This window comes from Oreochromis aureus, linkage group 3 (assembly GCF_013358895.1).
Source record: "Oreochromis aureus strain Israel breed Guangdong linkage group 3, ZZ_aureus, whole genome shotgun sequence".
Taxonomy (NCBI): Eukaryota; Metazoa; Chordata; class Actinopteri; order Cichliformes; family Cichlidae; genus Oreochromis; species Oreochromis aureus.
The window spans coordinates 128,661,477-128,679,386 of record NC_052944.1 but is presented as its reverse complement, the minus strand read 5'-3'; the positions used below and the strand labels follow the sequence as shown (position 1 = coordinate 128,679,386).

Sequence of the window (17,910 nt, the reverse complement as noted above, 5' to 3'; positions counted from 1 at the left end):
CATTACTTTTCTTATGTTCAGTATACAGGAGCTGCTGCTCACAGTTGCACTAATGTGTCTGGCAGCTGTCCCAAATGGAATGTCAGGCCGCACTCACGCCTGACACCTCCTTGACCTTATTTCCACGAGCCCTCGACTCAGCTGCAAAGTGCTTACGGGGTCAGTTTCATCAGAATTATCTGCCGTCATTCGGACATAAGTTGAGCAACGGTTTAACCAATTTTCCATCAAAGGGATTAAACAGAACATAGGATGTAAGTTAAGGAAATATAAGTTTGACTATGGAGCCTTCAGCGCTCACAATAATGGGTTGCATTTCTCTCAGTCAACTGACTGTTTAGGGGTAAAAGCGGCTAATAGTTAGTGGGCTCTGTGGTTGTTGTTTGTTAATCACACTAGGAGTGAACAAAAGCAGAAAAAAACCCTGTAAAGATGCAGACTGTGAAAGTCTGGTTTATACCATAAATCTTACCGGCTGTATCTGTTTTTGTTTTTTGTGTTTTAAGTTATAAGCACGTGTCAAGACTTCTGTCTCCCATTGCTGATGTGATCCTCCTTTTTTGTTCCCTATTAATGATCTACGGTGATTTGTCCCCATAAAATAATAAGGCTTTAATGAAATCATTGTCTCTTTTGCATGAGACACACCAGAAAAGCTCTGTGCGGATAGCAAAGTCTGTGCTGTGGGAGTGTCTGGACCCTCCACGCCAGCATCTGCAGCACAACCTCGCACTGGTCCCCAGGGGCACGGCAAACTTGTAAGCCCTAGTTCCGGCTCCCGAAAAAAAAGATGCTCGAGTTGTTCTTGTGTCCAACAAAAAAAAAAAAAAAAAAAAAAAAAGAGTTCTAATATGTTTTATTTTTAATGTTACTGCTTAGCACAATTTAAAATCAAAAAACGATTAGTCTCCTAAATGAATGGCATCTTGTTAGACCGGGGACTTAAAAAACTGATACATTGTTTTACATCTTGTGCACACTTCAATGAAACTTGAAAAGTGGGACACAATATGGAGACGATGACTTGGCATTTGTTAGGGAGGCGTCTAAGTATAGAGAGGAGCAATTCCCATTCATGTACTCTGCAATGTGCATTGTGTCCTTGTTTTACTTTTTTCTAAATAAATAGCTGTGAAAAACCCCATCAAAGTTGAGGTAAGTATTCACCATGTTTTTTTATTAGGGTCAAATTTCTCTTTGTGTAAAAAATTAAGCCAACATCCAAGTGTCAAAGGTCGGTTCTAAAAAACAAGTCAGTCCCTGAAGCTTATTTGTGCCACAGATGCTAATTCAGTGACTGTGTGTGAGGAATGTTTTGTGACCTGTCTGATCTTAAAAAACTAACTTTGTTGTTACAATATTGGGGAAAGTTTTAATGGCTGATCATGGAGCAGGATGAAGGTCAAAGGGAAACTCCCTGCCACGCTTCCGGTTATGCTTCCATCCGGCGTAGTCATCTGACCGGTCCGTGCTATATCGCCCCTCCTGACCCGGAGTGGTATATCGTGTTGTAGAAAAGTGTGTTCGATTCGCTCTCTCTCTCTCTCTCTCTCTTACCAAAATAATAAATTCTCTGGGGTTTTTTTTCTAATACGTTGATGGTACGAGATGGAGGAAGCGTCCCGATCTCTCGGAGGTAATGAACCGACGGAACTTATTCAAGTTCTCAATATGTGCGCTGTGCTTTTTTCCACTAAGGGTTATTTTACACGTACATTGAGTTGAGGCCAATATGAAATTATTTGCTAGATTACAAGCATTAAGAAATACTAATAACGATTAGAGGGGTTGTTGACTCCTCCTCGATATGCGTAAAACAAGGCCGTTTTCTTTTAGGGTTTCTGTCTATTGAGAAAACCTGATGTAAAAGTAGCTCAAAAAAATGAAGAAAACCTTTTTACTTTGGTCTGAGAAGGAGTGGCTGCACAAAACCAAAATACCTGGTGTTTTAATTGTTTAAGTAAGGCCGATTTCTGAATATGTGCGCAGCGCTTTTTTTCCTCTAAGGTTTACACATACGAGGTGGGCGGTCTGTAGGTTACAAGCGGATAGAAAGTTCTTCTTTTCATTACAAGCAATGGTGTAGCCTGCCTCCACCCCACTCTATAAAAAATGCAATTTGTTGCTAGGCAGATAATCTTAAAGGTTCTTTATTAAGTCTGTAATATAAGAAAGTAAAATACTATTGAAAGAAATGGTTCTCTACAGACAATAGGAAGTCACTATTTTCTTTTCCCATTACAAGCGCTGGTGTAGCTTACCTCTACCCGGCACTATATATGTGTAAATATATATATATATATATATATATGTATATATATGTAATCCGTTACTAGTCAGATAATCTCAAAGTTTTTTATTTTATTGTGCCTGTCATATAAGAAAGTAAAATACATCCGCTATTGTAAAAAGAAATACTGAGAAAATTGTCATAATATTTAAACAGAATTCAAACTGCTGTCTGTGGAAAACTAACTGCTGCTCTGTCTCTATACAGCACTGACTCAACAGCTGCGTCACCCTTCAGGAACCCCTCCTCTCTGATCCCCAGATCTTCCCCGTCCAAGTACAGAGGACTGCAGAATGAAAGGATCCATCTTGCATCTGCGCATAGTGCGCCGCCCTCTCTGTTTTTATTCTCCTCCCTCCGCAGACCCCCCCTCCCTCTAAAAACTTTTTTTTATTTTTTCTCACAACAGGTGGCGCGATTATGGATCATATTACACACTTCCTGTGGGGGAGGGAGGGTGAAAAGGTCAAGGCTAGGGTCATCAATCAAATTTTGACACAAGCTGCTGATGCAATTCGTCACGCTTAGGGATCAAATTACACTCTTCCTGTGGGGGAGGGGAGGGGTCAAAAGGTCAAGGCTAGGGTCATCAATCAAATTGAGACACAAGGTGGGTACCTATTTTTTTCATGTTTGTCTGAAGCACAAACCAAGATGCAACTAAAACACTGAATAACACAGGTTCTTGTCTTGGCAGAAGCAACAAAATAACTTCCTTTCTAATTTTAAGGACAAGTTTGGGATCCTCAAAAAGCCCTCTACGAAATGCCTTGTTTGGATGAGTTAATGAAATCGTACTACAGAATCTGTTCTAGTTACAAGGACATTATTCCTCGTTTAGCCCATAAACACAGTGTGATGACAAGTACAAGATGCTGAAGAGATGATGCAGAAAGCTGCTTATGGTCAGAAAGAAAATTTACACAGAATGTCATATGTTGTGTCTGTATATGTGTATGACATAATATCGATGGTTACCCCTTCATTAGGCAAAGCGAATGCTGTATTCCGTAATGCATTCAAACATGTCTGTTCCTTCAACCATTCTCCACCCAGCACCTGCAGGAGGTGTGGTCCTGTGGTTCTGCAGTGTGCGAGGTGGATGATGAGGGGACATGGAGGACACTACTGCTCAGTGTAGCATACACAGAATGAGAGTCACAGTTACTTTCTTATTTACAGATAAAAACATGTGTGTGCACTGTGTGCTGTCAAAATGATTTTCTTTCTTTATTTTGCATTTTCTCAGAACAAGAGGAAAACCTGGAGACTCAGAAGACTGAGACTAATGAGCTGAAGCAGCAGCTAGAAGGTACAGTGTGGGAATCTGAAAATATAAAGAGAAAGATAGACATTTATGTAATTAATGATTTGCCTGAATTCCCCAAATCAAATTTCCCAGATTAGTATTTATGTCTGAATATGTTAATGTTATACACTGAAATTAAAAACTGCTTTGATCTAATCAACATCACACTTCAACATTTAGAATTTACTGAATTACATTAAACTGAGTTCATGTTTGTCTGAAGCACAAACCAAGATGCAACTAAAACACTGAATAACACAGGTTCTTGTCTTGGCAGAAGCAACAAAATAACTTCCTTTCTAATTTTAAGGACAAGTTTGGGATCCTCAAAAAGCCCTCTACGAAATGCCTTGTTTGGATGAGTTAATGAAATCGTACTACAGAATCTGTTCTAGTTACAAGGACATTATTCCTCGTTTAGCCCATAAACACAGTGTGATGACAAGTACAAGATGCTGAAGAGGTGATGCAGAAAGCTGCTTATGGTCAGAAAGAAAATTTACACAGAATAATAATATCGATGGTTACTCCTTCATTAGGCAAAGCGAATGCTGTATTCCGTAATGCATTCAAACAAGTCTGTTCCTTCAACCATTCTCCACCCAGCACCTGTAGGAGGTGTGGTCCTGTGGTTCTGCAGTGTGCGAGGTGGATGATGAGGGGACATGGAGGAGACTACTGCTCAGTGTAGCATACACAGAATGAGAGTCACAGTTACTTTCTTACTTACAGATAAAAACATGTGAATCACTGTGTGCTGTCAAAACGATTTTCTTTCTTCATTTTGCATTTTCTCAGAACAAGAAGAAAACCTGGAGAGACAAAAACGTGAATTGGAGACTCAGAAGACTGAGACTTATGAGCTGAAGCAGCAGCTAGAAGGTACAGTGTGGGAATCTGAACTTACAAAGAGGAAAATAGACATTTATGCGATTAATGATTGGCCTGAATACCCCAAATTTAATTTCCCAGATTAGTATTTATGTCTGAATATGTTAATGTTATACACAGAAATTAAAAACTGCTTTGATGTGATCAACATCACAGTTCAACATTTAGAATTTACTGAATTACATTAAACTGAGTTCATGTTTGTCTGAAGCACAAACCAAGATGAAACTAAAACACTGAATAACACAGGTTCTTGTCTTGGCAGAAGCAACAAAATAACTTCCTTTCTAATTTTAAGGACAAGTTTGGGATCCTCAAAAAGCCCTCTACGAAAAGCCTTGTTTGGATGAGTTAATGAAATCGTACTACAGAATCTGTTCTAGTTACAAGGACATTATTCCTCGTTTAGCCCATAAACACAGTGTGATGACAAGTACAAGATGCTGAAGAGATGATGCAGAAAGCTGCTTATGGTCAGAAAGAAAATTTACACAGAATGTCATATGTTGTGTCTGTATATGTGTATGACATAATATCGATGGTTACCCCTTCATTAGGCAAAGCGAATGCTGTATTCCGTAATGCATTCAAACATGTCTGTTCCTTCAACCATTCTCCACCCAGCACCTGTAGGAGGTGTGGTCCTGTGGTTCTGCAGTGTGTGATAGTGATGCGCGAATCATGAACGAATCGTTCAATACTCGAGAATCAATTTACTGACTCGTGAATCATGATTCACAAGCCCAAGTGACTCACTGAATCATCCGTGTTGCTGTTAGTAAACTAATTTCATTAGTAGAAATATATCTAGCTTATAATTAAAATTGTGTGGAAAAAACCAACAGCCAGTTTCTTAACAAAAACATTTCTGCTCTGAACTGGAAGAAAAACCCTGAGTAGAAGCTCACATCAAGAGAATAGCTCCTCAGTTCACAGTAGCATCGCTCTGCTAACATGCTAACAGCGCATTTTAGCTACTCACCCCCTCCCTTCCTGTGCTAAATCGTAGCATGAACGAATCACTCAGGACTCACTAACCCCCTCCCCCCTGGCTCAAAGCTTCTTCTTCTTCTTGGTTGGAAACCAATGTTAATGTGCATTACCGCCCCCTGGCTCACAGCTCAGTGGACATTTAGATGAGAAAATAAAAATTTGACACATTTGAGGAAAATACTAATAAAATAAAATAAAAATAAATCAAGTACATGTTCCCTTTAGAATTCTTTTTGCTCTTTTTTGCTCCATAAAAATAGTTTTTTCTTTTACAATCACTCATCTTAGCAGTAGCATTTACATGAAAAGAGAAACAAATTAAGTTTGACTGAAAATGTACATTTTTTGCACCCTCTGGTCAACTGACTCAGTGACTCAAATGACTCAAAAAACCTGATTCACTTTGGTGACTGACTCATTCAAACTCGATTCAGTAAAAAGAATCAAATTTACCATCACTAGTGTGAGATGGATGATCAAAGTCAAAGTCAAAGTCAACTTTATTTGTCAATTCTGCCACATGTACAGGACATACAGAGAATAGAAATTTCGTTACTCTCAAACCCTAGATGATGAGGGGACATGGAGGAGACTACTGCTCAGTGTGGACAGAATGAGAGTCACAGTTACTTTCTTATTTACAGATAAAACATGTGAATCACTGTGTGCTGTCAGAAAGATGTTTTTCTTTATTTTGCATCTTCTCAGAACAAGAAGAAAACCTGGAGACTCAGAAGACTGAGACTAATGAGCTGAAGCAGCAGCTAGAAGGTACAGTGGGAATCTGAAAATATAAAGAGAAAGATAGACATTTATGTAATTAATGATGGACCTGAATTCCCCAAATTACATTTGCCAGATTCGTATTTATGTCTGAATATGTTAATGTTAGACAATGAAATTAAAAACTGCTTTGATCCGATCAACATCACACTTCAACCTCTCCAAAAGTTCTGATCCTGTTCATCTGGACGTAGGATTTTGTGGGAGAAAAGTTTCGTCACTCATCCAAGTGTCTTCTTCAGTCTGAGCTGACTGCAGGTTTCCTCAATCTTATAAACAGACCTGACCTCCCAGCCCATTGTTCCTTCAGTGGGCTGGTTTCAGTCATTATGCAAAAGTACTGTTTATAAGACTGGGGAAACTTGCAGTCAGCTGAGACTGAAGAAGGCACTTGGATCAGTGACGAAACATTTCTCCATGTCGCAGGGTCCTCTCTTAAACAAACAAATACAGGCGTAGTCAGGAAGCATTCAGTGTGGATAGTTTATTCTGCCGGCCTCCCAGGTGCACAAAAGGTTATTTACAAAGAAAATAGAAAACTAACTTAATTCAACACGAAACAAACATCTATATACAAAACACAGTCTGCATGTTACCCTCTCTGTAACATCTCACCGCCTCCTCAGGTAGGCCCTGACAGCCTCTTTTATACCCCATCGCCCCTCCCACTAGGCATAATAGTCATCTCTTTATTATTTCTTTTCCCAAACATTCTTTTTCCCACAGCTTATTTCCCGCTGTATTCCTACAATACATTTATATGTATATACAGATATTGATGGCCAATTCCAGGCAGCCTACAGTGTTTCACAATAACAAAAAAAAAAACAAACAAAAATAATGCAGTTCACATGACCTTTCAAGCGCGCGCGAACCCACTATTTGAACCCCGGAACACCATACCATCGGCTTGCATAACCACCCGTATAATCAGCGATCACAGCGAGTCTACGCGACCGGCTTTATTAAAGGTAAGTGGGGAAAATATGTTGGCCACCCTCTGCGCTGCTCAAAATATACCTCTCACCCCTTTTGTAAATCCGCCCGGTCGACGAAAAGACGCGCAGCCACGGTAATGGTAGAAACTAATGGTGGTGGTGCGTGTATGCACCCAGATCAGCTGTCTGCGGCCCGGGACGGTGTAACTCCGTCATATCATCCCCTTCCACCCGGAGGTTGGCATTGTGCGGCAACCTGGAAAGATAATCTGCCACTACATTGAGCTTGCCTGGTCTGTGACGGATGGTGAATCTGAAAGGCTGCAGAGAAAGGTACCAGCGTGTCAGTCGACTGTTATGGTCCTTCATGGAATGGATCCAGGTGAGCGCTCGGTGATCAGTTTCCAACTCAAACTCCCTTCCAAGCAAATAATCCCTGAGTTTCTCCAGTGCCCACTTAATGGCCAAGGCCTCCTTCTCCACAGTTGAGTAGTGGGTCTCTCGTGGCAGCAGCTTGCGGCTTAGGTATAGGACCGGATGCTCTTCTCCAGGGTCCCCTTGGGCCAGCACTCCTCCCAGGCCGATTGTGGAGGCACCCACCTGGACCAGAAATTTCTTCCTGAAGTCTGGGCTCCTGAGAACTGGGGTCGTACACAGGCAGGTTTTTAGCCTTTTGAAAGCTTGTTCACATTCCGCTGTCCATGTGACAGGATTCCGCTGGTCCTTGCTGGTCAACGCAGTAAGGGGGGCCGCAATAGTCGCAAACTGGGGCACAAACCTTGGGTACCAGCCAACCAGCCCCAGGAAACACCGGACTTCCTTTTTGGTGCGAGGCCGAGGGCAGTCCTGGATGGCTTCCACGTTATCCATCTGCGGACGCACCTCACCTCTGCCCACTTGGTAGCCCAGGTAGCGGGTCTCCTGCCGTGCCCACTCACATTTAGAGGGGTTGAGGGTCAACCCTGTCTTATGGATTCTTCCCAGGACATCGGACAGGTGCTGCAGATGCTCTTCCCAGGTGTTGCTGAAGATCACTACATCATCCAGGTAGGCGGCACTATAGGGGTCACACCCCTGTAGTAATTTGTCCATCAGCCTTTGGAAGGTGGCCGGTGCCCCATGTAGCCCAAACGGCATCACCGTGAACCGGAACAGGCCGGCAGGTGTCCTGAAGGCGGTGTATGGTCGAGAAGACTCCTCCAGTGGCACTTGCCAGTAACCTTTGCACAGATCCAGGGTGGTGATATACCTGGCTGCTCCAATCTTCTCCAGCAAATCCTCGATTCGAGGCATGGGGTAGGCATCAAACTCTGAAATGGAATTAAGCTTCCGGAAATCAATGCAGATGCGTAGTGAGCCATCTTTCTTGAAGATGATGACCACCGGGCTACACCACTCTGAGCAGGACGGCTCTATCACCCCAAGCTCCAGCATCTTCTCCACCTCCTGTTGCAGTTTATCCACTAAGTGCTGTGGAACTCGGTATGGACGTTGGCGGATGGAATGTCCATTCTTTAGGTGTATCACATGTTCGACAAGGGTGGTCCTGCCGGGGTTACCTGAACACAGAGATGGCGTCTCCAGAAGGATTTGGAGTAGCTCAGCAGCCTGCTGTGGGGTAAGATGAGTCAGCACCGGAGACATTGGATCGGATCCCTGCTCGGGTTCTGTCTGCCCTTCTCTTGGCACTTCTCTTGCCATCAGAGCTTTCGCAGGGGCCTGGTGGGCACGCTCTTCCCATTCTTTCAGGAGATTCACATGGTAAGTCTGCTTCGGTTTCTTCTTTCCGGGATGATAAATCTCATAGGTCACTGGCCCCATTCTGCGAAGAACTGTGTATGGCCCTTGCCATTTCGCCAGAAGTTTACTGTTGGCTGAAGGGAGAAGTAACAATGCCTTTTGACCAGGTTGAAATTCACGTTGCCGGGCCTGTTGGTCATACCAGGTCTTCTGGCTTCTTTGAGCGTCTCGCAGGTTGACCTCGGCCTCTTCATGGTATCTTCCCAACCGTTCTTTCATTTCTAGCACAAATTGCACCACTCCTTTATCATTTGGAGCAGAAGCAGGAGACTCCCAACCCTTCCGGAGGAGATCCAACGGCCCCTGCACATCCCAACCATAGAGTAGCTCGAATGGTGAGAAACCAGTGGAAGCCTGGGGAACTTCTCTGTACGCAAACAGCAGGAAGGGAAGCCACTGGTCCCAGTCTTTCCCAGTGTCTGACACAAACTTCTGCAGCATCCTCTTCAGAGTTTGGTTGAACCTCTCCACCAACCCATCTGTCTGTGGATGGTAAGGTGACATCCTGATGGCAGAGATGCCTAGCTGGTTGTGGAAGAGCTGCATCAACCTAGAGGTAAAGTTAGTCCCTTGGTCTGTCAAAATCTCATCTGGTATCCCCACCCGGGAGAACAGCTGTACCAGTGTGCGCACAACATTGGGTGCCGTGACCTCACGCAGAGGGAAAGCTTCTGGGAAACGAGTCGCATAATCACACACGACCAAAATGTACTGATGACCCCGACTACTTTTTACCAGAGGACCCACAATGTCCATAGCTATTCTACGAAAGGGGGTGGAGATGACAGGCAGTGGCTGTAGCAGGGCCCTGTCAGACTTGCGGACTGGACAAGTTTTCTGGCAAGTAGGGCAGGTACGGCAATATTGTTGTATGTCTGTGTACATTGACGGCCAAAAGAAACGTGAGCTAACTCGCATATAGGTTTTTTGGCGACCCAGATGTCCTGCCCAGGGGAGGGTATGTGCTAGGTGCATAATGAGGGGTCTACAACTAGAAGGTATCACAAGCCATTGGTGGTCACCGTCAACTGCATACAACACATTTTTGTCAACAATGAACTTCTCTTTCCCTCCCCATTTTCCAGTTCCCCCTTCAGTCACATTAGCAAACAAAACTTTCAATGTTTCATCCTCCCTTTGCAACAAAGTGATATTTTCTGGTACATCCCATTTTATGCTCTTAGTGTCCGGCCCCTTTGACCATAGCTGCTTCTCAAAGCGGCGTTGGCGACGGGATTTTCTTGGCCCATTAGTGCCACCCTCACACAGACTACTGTCAAAGTCTGGCAAGGGTTGGCATCCCGCCTTCACCTGGGCTCTAGTGACGCTGAGCCAGACACATTTAATTTAGCATTCCCCTTATCCCCCACATCAGTCTCTTTCCACTGTTCTTCTTTTTCTTGCAGCAAGTCCATGAGTACAGGCAAGTCCATCCCCAGAATAACCTCTACAGGCAAGTTCTGTACCACCCCAACTGACAACAGGTAAGGCTGTTCATTAATAGTCACTGTTACCTCCACTTTTGGGTATGGATGTTTATCACCATGCACACATAAAACTTCTTCCTGTCTGCTATAGTCCACACTGTTCACTGGTACCAAACTATGCTTAATCAAAGACATAAAACTACCAGTGTCCAGCAAAGCAGTAGCCTGCTGACCATTTACCTTTACTTTTTTATAGCGTTGCACATCCACTGGCTGGACTCTTGTGGGCTCCATCTCCAGCCGGGGTGCATAGCAGGCACCAGTGACTTTAGCCTTCCGGATAGGGCATACCGAGGCTTTATGACCTGGCTGCTGGCAATAATAACAAAGAAAGTCCTTACCCGCTGCTCGTAAGTTTGATGCCCTGGGGTTTTCTGGTGGCTCTGGGTTGCTCTCCCTCTTCAGCAGACCCGATGATGGAAGTGGTGGTCGCTGTGGCGTCCCAGATGAGCATGCAGGTGGTGCTCCTTTACGCGCATTGAAGTACTGTGACACCAGCTTAGCAGCGGTCAGTCCATCTGCCGGCTCATGCTCCCTCACCCAGGTCCTCACCTCCCCTGGAAGTACCCGGATCAACTGCTCCAAGATGATAGCTTCTCCCATCTCTTCTTTAGTATGCTGCTCAGGTCGAATCCAGCGCCGATAGAGGCCCTTCAAGCGATAATAGGTCTCAGTGGGGCTCTCCCCAGGTGGAACTGTATTGTACCGGAACGTCTGCCGATATGTCTCAGGGGAAATGTCAAATTTGGTTAGCAATGCAGCTTTTAAACCGTCATAATGATGGGCTCTTTCTTCATCCATTGCAGTGTATGCCTCCAACGCCTTCCCCGATAGCAGTGGAACCAGACGACAGGCCCATTCACTCTCTGGCCATCTCCAGGTTTTGGCAACTCGCTCAAAACGCAATAAATAGTTCTCAATGTCTTCCCCCAACTGATAGGGTGGAATTTTTGGCCCAGCAGGTCACATCCACTCTGAGAATGGCTGGTCGAGTCTGTTGGTCACTGCTTGTGACTGACGAGAGGGAACCGCCTCTGGGGAACCCTGGTATCCTCTTTGGCATGCAGGTGTAGGCAGTACCATTCTGGGGCTGCTTGCGGTTGCGGTGCTTGGCATGGCCGTTGCTTGCTCCGGCTGGTGCTTGGGCTGGGCTTTCCTGACCAGTCCTCAGCCCCCTGAGTTCTGCCAAAAAAACCTCCTCTCTCCTTTGCTGTCCCGCCAGGAAGTCCCTCATCATCGCAATCAGCTCTCCATTTGGGTCACGTGCTGTGGTCGAAGCTGTAGGCACTGCTGGACCAAACCTGCCAGAAACCTCCTCCTCCTCAGCTGAAGAAGACGACGCTGGTACTGTGTCCCATGCCAGCTCCTCTGCTGTCTTCTCCTCTGGAAGCTCATGCTGCTGGGACCGCAGCCCTGTGTGCTTAACTGGGAGGCGCGTATTCCTCTTCCGACTAGCCATCCCACTCCTGACACCATATGTCGCGGGGTCCTCTCTTAAACAAACAAATACAGGCGTAGTCAGGAAGCATTCAGTGTAGATAGTTTATTCTGCCGGCCTCCCAGGTGCACAAAAGGTTATTTACAAAGAAAATAGAAAACTAACTTAATTCAACACGAAACAAACATCTATATACAAAACACAGTCTGCATGTTACCCTCTCTGTAACATCTCACCGCCTCCTCAGGTAGGCCCTGACAGCCTCTTTTATACCCCATTGTCCCTCCCACTAGGCATAATAGTCATCTCTTTATTATTTCTTTTCCCAAACATTCTTTTTCCCACAGCTTATTTCCCGCTGTATTCCTACAATACATTTATATGTATATACAGATATTGATGGCCAATTCCAGGCAGCCTACAGTGTTTCACAATAACAAAAAAAAAACAAACAAAAATAATGCAGTTCACATGACCTTTCAAGCACGCGCGAACCCACTATTTGAACCCCGGAACACCATACCATCGGCTTGCATAACCACCCGTATAATCGGCGATCACAGCGAGTCTATGCGACCGGCTTTATTTAAGGTAAGTGGGGAAAATATGTTGGCCACCCTCTGCGCCGCTCAAAATATACCTCTCACCCCTTTTGTTTATCCGCCCGTCGACGAAAAGACGCGCAGCCACGGTAATGGTAGAAACTAATGGTGGTGCGTGTATGCGCCCAGATCAGCTGTCTGCGGCCTGGGACGGTGTAACTGCGTCACACTCCAACAGAACGCAACGTCCAGATGAACAGAATCAACTTTTGGAGATTGACTTACCTGGATGATTAAGCATGCATCAAGAAGATCACACTTCAACATTTAGAATTTACTGAATTACATTAAACTGAGTTCATGTTTGTCTGAAGCACAAACCAAGATGCAACTAAAACACTGAATAACACAGGTTCTTGTCTTGGCAGAAGCAACAAAATAACTTCCTTTCTAATTTTAAGGACAAGTTTGGGATCCTCAAAAAGCCCTCTACGAAATGCCTTGTTTGAATGAGTTAATGAAATCGTACTACAGAATCTGTTCTAGTTACAAGGACATTATTCCTCGTTTAGCCATTAACACAGTCTGATGACAAGTACAAGATGCTGAAGAGGTGATGCAGAAAGCTGCTTATGGTCAGAAAGAAAATTTACACAGAATAATAATATTGATGGTTACTCCTTCATTAGGCAAAGCGAATGCTGTATTCCGTAATGCAGTCAAGCAAGTCTGTTCCTTCAAACATTCTCCACCCAGCACCTGTAGGAGGTGTGTGATAGGTTCAAGCTACAAACCTATCCGCTGGAAAGTTGAAGGCAATGTAATTACACAGCAAAGCAAGACACGAGTAGGCAACATTCTTTATGTTTCACGTGCACGGGAGAGAACTGGACAGGCGCCGTTCCTTCGCTTGACCCCAGTTGCTCTCATCCGCTCTCCCGTAACACTGCTCTTTTATTGTGGTTACATGAATATGCATAGGTTCATTAACATATAACATACCGTGTGTGTGTGTGTGTGTGTGTGTGTGTGTGTGTGTGTGTGTGTGTGTGTGTGTGTGTGTGTGTGTGTGTGTGTGTGTGTGTGTGTGTGTGTGTGTGTGTGTGTGTGTGTGTGTGTGTGTGTGTGTGTGTGTGTGTGTGTGTGTGTACCCATTAATGACTTCCTAAACCTGCTGGCCTGGAAGTCCAGCAGTTCATCTAAACAAAATGCACTTAGCCTAAAACAGACATAGATACGTTTATCCTACCATAAAACAATAAAACAAGGTACGACCTCTCCCATGCTCCCAGGATGTGGGTTTGAATACCAGAACACCCTGGAATGCACACAAAGCTGTCACAAAACGCTGTGTGGCAGGCTGGAGATGGGGACTCAAAATGCAGGCGCACAGACTCAAGGTGTAAACTCAAAGTCACAGCTTTATTGGCTGGCAGGGAAAAAGGCATACAAACTAAACTAAACTGGGAAATATAAACTTACACTTGACAGAGAGGCACACGAGGAAACACACAGCTTGAGGGACGACGCGACACAGACTCAGAGAAACACAGGGTTTAAATACACTGGGAAGTAACGAGGGGAATGAGACACAGAAGGAGGGCACAGCTGGGAGAAATCAGGACTGACGAGACAGGGAAGCAAAGCAGGACACCTTCACATAAGACACGGACCTTCAAAATAAAACAGGAAACACACACACACACACACACACACACACACACACACCCCAAGGACACAGACTCCGAGACGCGGGCTTCACACAGGGACCTGACCACACTAGAGGGGATACACAGGCAGGGACGACGGAAAACAGAGGGAGCACAGAATGAACACTTGGGAAACCAAAACAAACTGTCATAATTCATAATATCAAAAATAAGAGTACAAAATCAAAAACACTGGGTCACCGACCCAGAACCATGACAGTACCCCCCCCACAAGGGCTGGCCCCAGACAGCCCAACACAAGAAAACAAAAACGACCAAAAACAGAAAACAACCCGACCAGGGTGGGCGGCGGGGGCCCAGGAAGGAGGGCCCGAGGCGAAACAAAACAGGAGCACCAGGAGCCCAAAAACGACACGTGCACAAAAAACACTGGCGCACAAAGAACAGTTCAGCAGGAAGTCAGGGGCCCCACTGTGCGGACGGCAACGGCGGCAACAGAAAAACAGTTCAGGGGCCGACCGAGGAGGTCGCCGGCACAAAAGTTCATAAGTCAAACGGTCGGGGCCGACCAGGTGGGTGGCACAGGCGACAGAGCCGGTCAGGAGGCCGCCGTGCAGAAACCAACGGCCGCGATGACGAGAAGCAGCTCAGGGGGCCGACCGTGCGGACAGCAACGGCGGCGACGTAGAAGCAGCTCGGGGGGCCGACCGTGCGGACAGCAACGGCGGCGACGTGGAAGCAGTTCGGGGGGCCGGCCGTGCGGACGGCGGCGACGTGGAAGCAGTTCGGGGGGCCGTCCTCGACGGCCATGATGCCGACTCAGAGGCCTGGAAAGCGGCCGGCGACGCCGAGGCGGCAGTTGGTGACCTGAGAACGGCGAGGCCCCCGCAGCTCCAGGCAAGATAGAGGCTGCGCCAGGCGAAGCCGAAGCCGATGCAGAGGCTGATGCAGAGGCTGATGCAGAGGCTGATGCAGAGGCTGATGCAGAGGCTGATGCAGAGGCTGATGCAGAGGCTGATGCAGAGGCTGATGCAGAGGCTGATGCAGAGGCTGATGCAGAGGCTGATGCAGAGGCTGATGCAGAGGCTGCGCCAGGCGAAGCCGAAGCCGATGCAGGTGAGGCTGATGCAGAGGCTGATGCAGAGGCTGCGCCAGGCGAAGCCGGAGCCGATGCAGGTGAGGCTGCAGCAGGTGGCTGGACGGGCTCCTCGGGCCCTCCAACTGACGAGGCAGGAACAGACGGGGGCGTGGCAGCCACAGGACCAGGCGACGTTGAAGCCGAAGCAGAGGCTGGACCGGGCGACGTTGAAGCCGAAGCAGAGGCTGGACCGGGCGACGTTGAAGCCGAAGCAGAGGCTGGACCGGGCGACGTTGAAGCCGAAGCAGAGGCTAGACCGGGCGGCGAGGCTGAAGGCTCGAAGGCTGGACCGGGCGTGGGCGGCGAGGCTGAAGCAGAGGCCGCTGCAGGCGTGGATGACGAAGGCTCGGGGGCCGCTGCAGGCGTGGATGACGAAGGCTCGGGGGCCGCTGCAGGCGTGGATGACGAAGGCTCGGGGGCCGCTGCAGGCGTGGATGACGAAGGCTCGGGGGCCGCTGCAGGCGAGGATGACGAAGGCTCGGGGGCCGCTGCAGGCGAGGATGACGAAGGCGGCTGAACGGGCCCCTCGGACCCTCCAGCGGAGACGGGTGGCTGAACGGGCCCCTCGGACCCTCCAGCGGAGACGGGTGGCTGAACGGGCCCCGGACCTCCAGCGGAGACGGGTGGCTGAACGGGCCTCGGACCCTCCAGCGGAGACGGGTGGCTGAACGGGCCCCTCGGACCCTCCAGCGGAGACGGGTGGCTGAACGGGCCCCTCGGACCCTCCAGCGGAGACGGGTGGCTGAACGGGCCCTCGGACCCTCCAGCGGAGACGGGTGGCTGAACGGGCCCCTCGGACCCTCCAGCGGAGACGGGTGGCTGAACGGGCCCCTCGGACCCTCCAGCGGAGACGGGTGGCTGAACGGGCCCCTCGGACCCTCCAGCGGAGACGAGGAAGGGCTGGCCGGGCTCACCAGAACCCCCAGCGGGCAAGGCAGGTGACGGCGTGGGAGCCGTGGAGTGCTGGTGCTCATCCGAGCTTCCAGCGGGAGCTGATGTAGAGCCAGAGGGTATTGAGACCACTGGCTGAATGTTAAGCTGACCAGAGGACTGAGCTGCTACAGGGGACTGAGCTAAAGGTTCAGGTGCGGGCTGGGCTACCGGAGATACGGGAAGCTGAGCTACTAATGGTGGTGAAGAAGATGACGGCACTAGGGGAGACTGAACGGGAGACACTGGAGGCTGCACTGGGGAAAGCCGAGCTGCAGGGGACTGAACAGGGGATAGCAGTGATGGTTGTGGTGAGAGAGGAGTTGGTGGTGGAGTTGATGACTTCACAGGGGAATTAACTAGGGGTGACTGCGCAGGAAACTGAACTAGAGGTAGTAATGACGGTTGGGGAGAAAGTGGAGCTGGTGGTTGTGCTATAGAGAGCTGTGCTACAGGGAGCTGAGCTGGAGACTGAACTGATGGCAGTAGTGAGGGTGGTGAGGATGGAATCGGTGGTGGAGTAGATGTCTGCGCTAAGGGAGACTGTACAGACGACACTGGGGACTGAACTAGTGGAGGCTGCACTGGGGACAGCTGAGCAGCAGGAGACTGAACTGGGGACTGCAGTGACGGTTGTGGTGGAGGTGTAACGGGTGGAGAAGTGGCGGAATTGGCTGCGGGCCGGGCGGCTAATGGCTCAGCTACAGAGTGCATTAATGGCAGGGCAATAGGTTGAATGATTGACTGAGTAGCAACCTGAATGGCTGAGTGTAGTAATGGTTGAGGTGGAAGAGAAACAGGTGGTAGTGCGGATGATGGAGCTTCAGGCTGGGCAGCTAAGTGAGCTTCAGGCTGGGCAGCTAAGTGAGCTTCAGGCTGGGCAGCTAAGTGAGCTTCAGGCTGGGCAGCTAAGTGAGCTTCAGGCTGGGCAGCTAAGTGAGCTTCAGGCTGGGCAGCTAAGTGAGCTTCAGGCTGGGCAGCTTTTGGAAAAACAGTCTCTGAATTAATAATCCCCGACTTAACATCCTCTGAGCTAGCAGACACGGAGTTAATTAGTCCAGGCTCAAACGGAACAGAATTACCACAGTTCTTAGCATGGTTATGGCTAGGGGAAGCATGAGGAGAACAGTCGTTTAGGTTACCCAAATGGGAAGTTTTGGTCTCAGAGAAAACAGTCTTTTTCTTCTCTGCCATAACACAAGCAGACCTTGGGCCTTCAGACCCAATAGACCGTACGGTTTCACTTACGCTTGCCATGGGCGTTTGCAATGGTGAGGTCCTGGGTTCTGGTGGTGGCACTTTTCGCTGCCTGTGCTGCCGCCGCTTCCCCCTGGGAATGGGAGCGGAGATAGAGGCGGTTGTCGGTAATGGCGGAGAGGTCGAATCCGACTCCTCCTCTGACCACATCGCTGCGAGGAAAGAGGCAGGTGAGCGGTGGGCAGAGCTGGACGTGGTGAGAGAAGAATTCAGCCGTGGCGTGGAAACCCCCCTCCGCTTTAATGGCCGCTGCTGCGTTGCGGAGAGCTCCATCTGAGGCTGCGGCGCTAGTGGCTTCTGCACTGAATACCGGGTGCGGGCGAAAATGCCTAGCTCTCGGGCTTGCAGTACCTCCCGGGCCTCGCGTATTATGTTCAGTGAGTCCATAAATCCTCTGAGTTGACCAAAGTGGGGGTTCCTCTCGAGGATGGCTTCAATGGCTTT

At 47.9% G+C, this 17,910-nt stretch overlaps 1 protein-coding gene across 1 annotated transcript in view; it reads left to right on the top strand.

The window, feature by feature from the left end:
- LOC120438074 (trichohyalin-like) overlaps window positions 1-17,910 on the top strand; it is a 66,301-nt gene that overhangs the window by 28,785 nt on the left and 19,606 nt on the right. Inside the window, exons 5-7 of the mRNA XM_039608519.1 lie at window positions 3,540-3,602; window positions 4,398-4,481; window positions 6,192-6,254. Of these exons, the coding sequence (XP_039464453.1) occupies window positions 3,540-3,602; window positions 4,398-4,481; window positions 6,192-6,254 (210 nt within the window). The remainder of the gene's footprint in view (window positions 1-3,539; window positions 3,603-4,397; window positions 4,482-6,191; window positions 6,255-17,910) is intronic.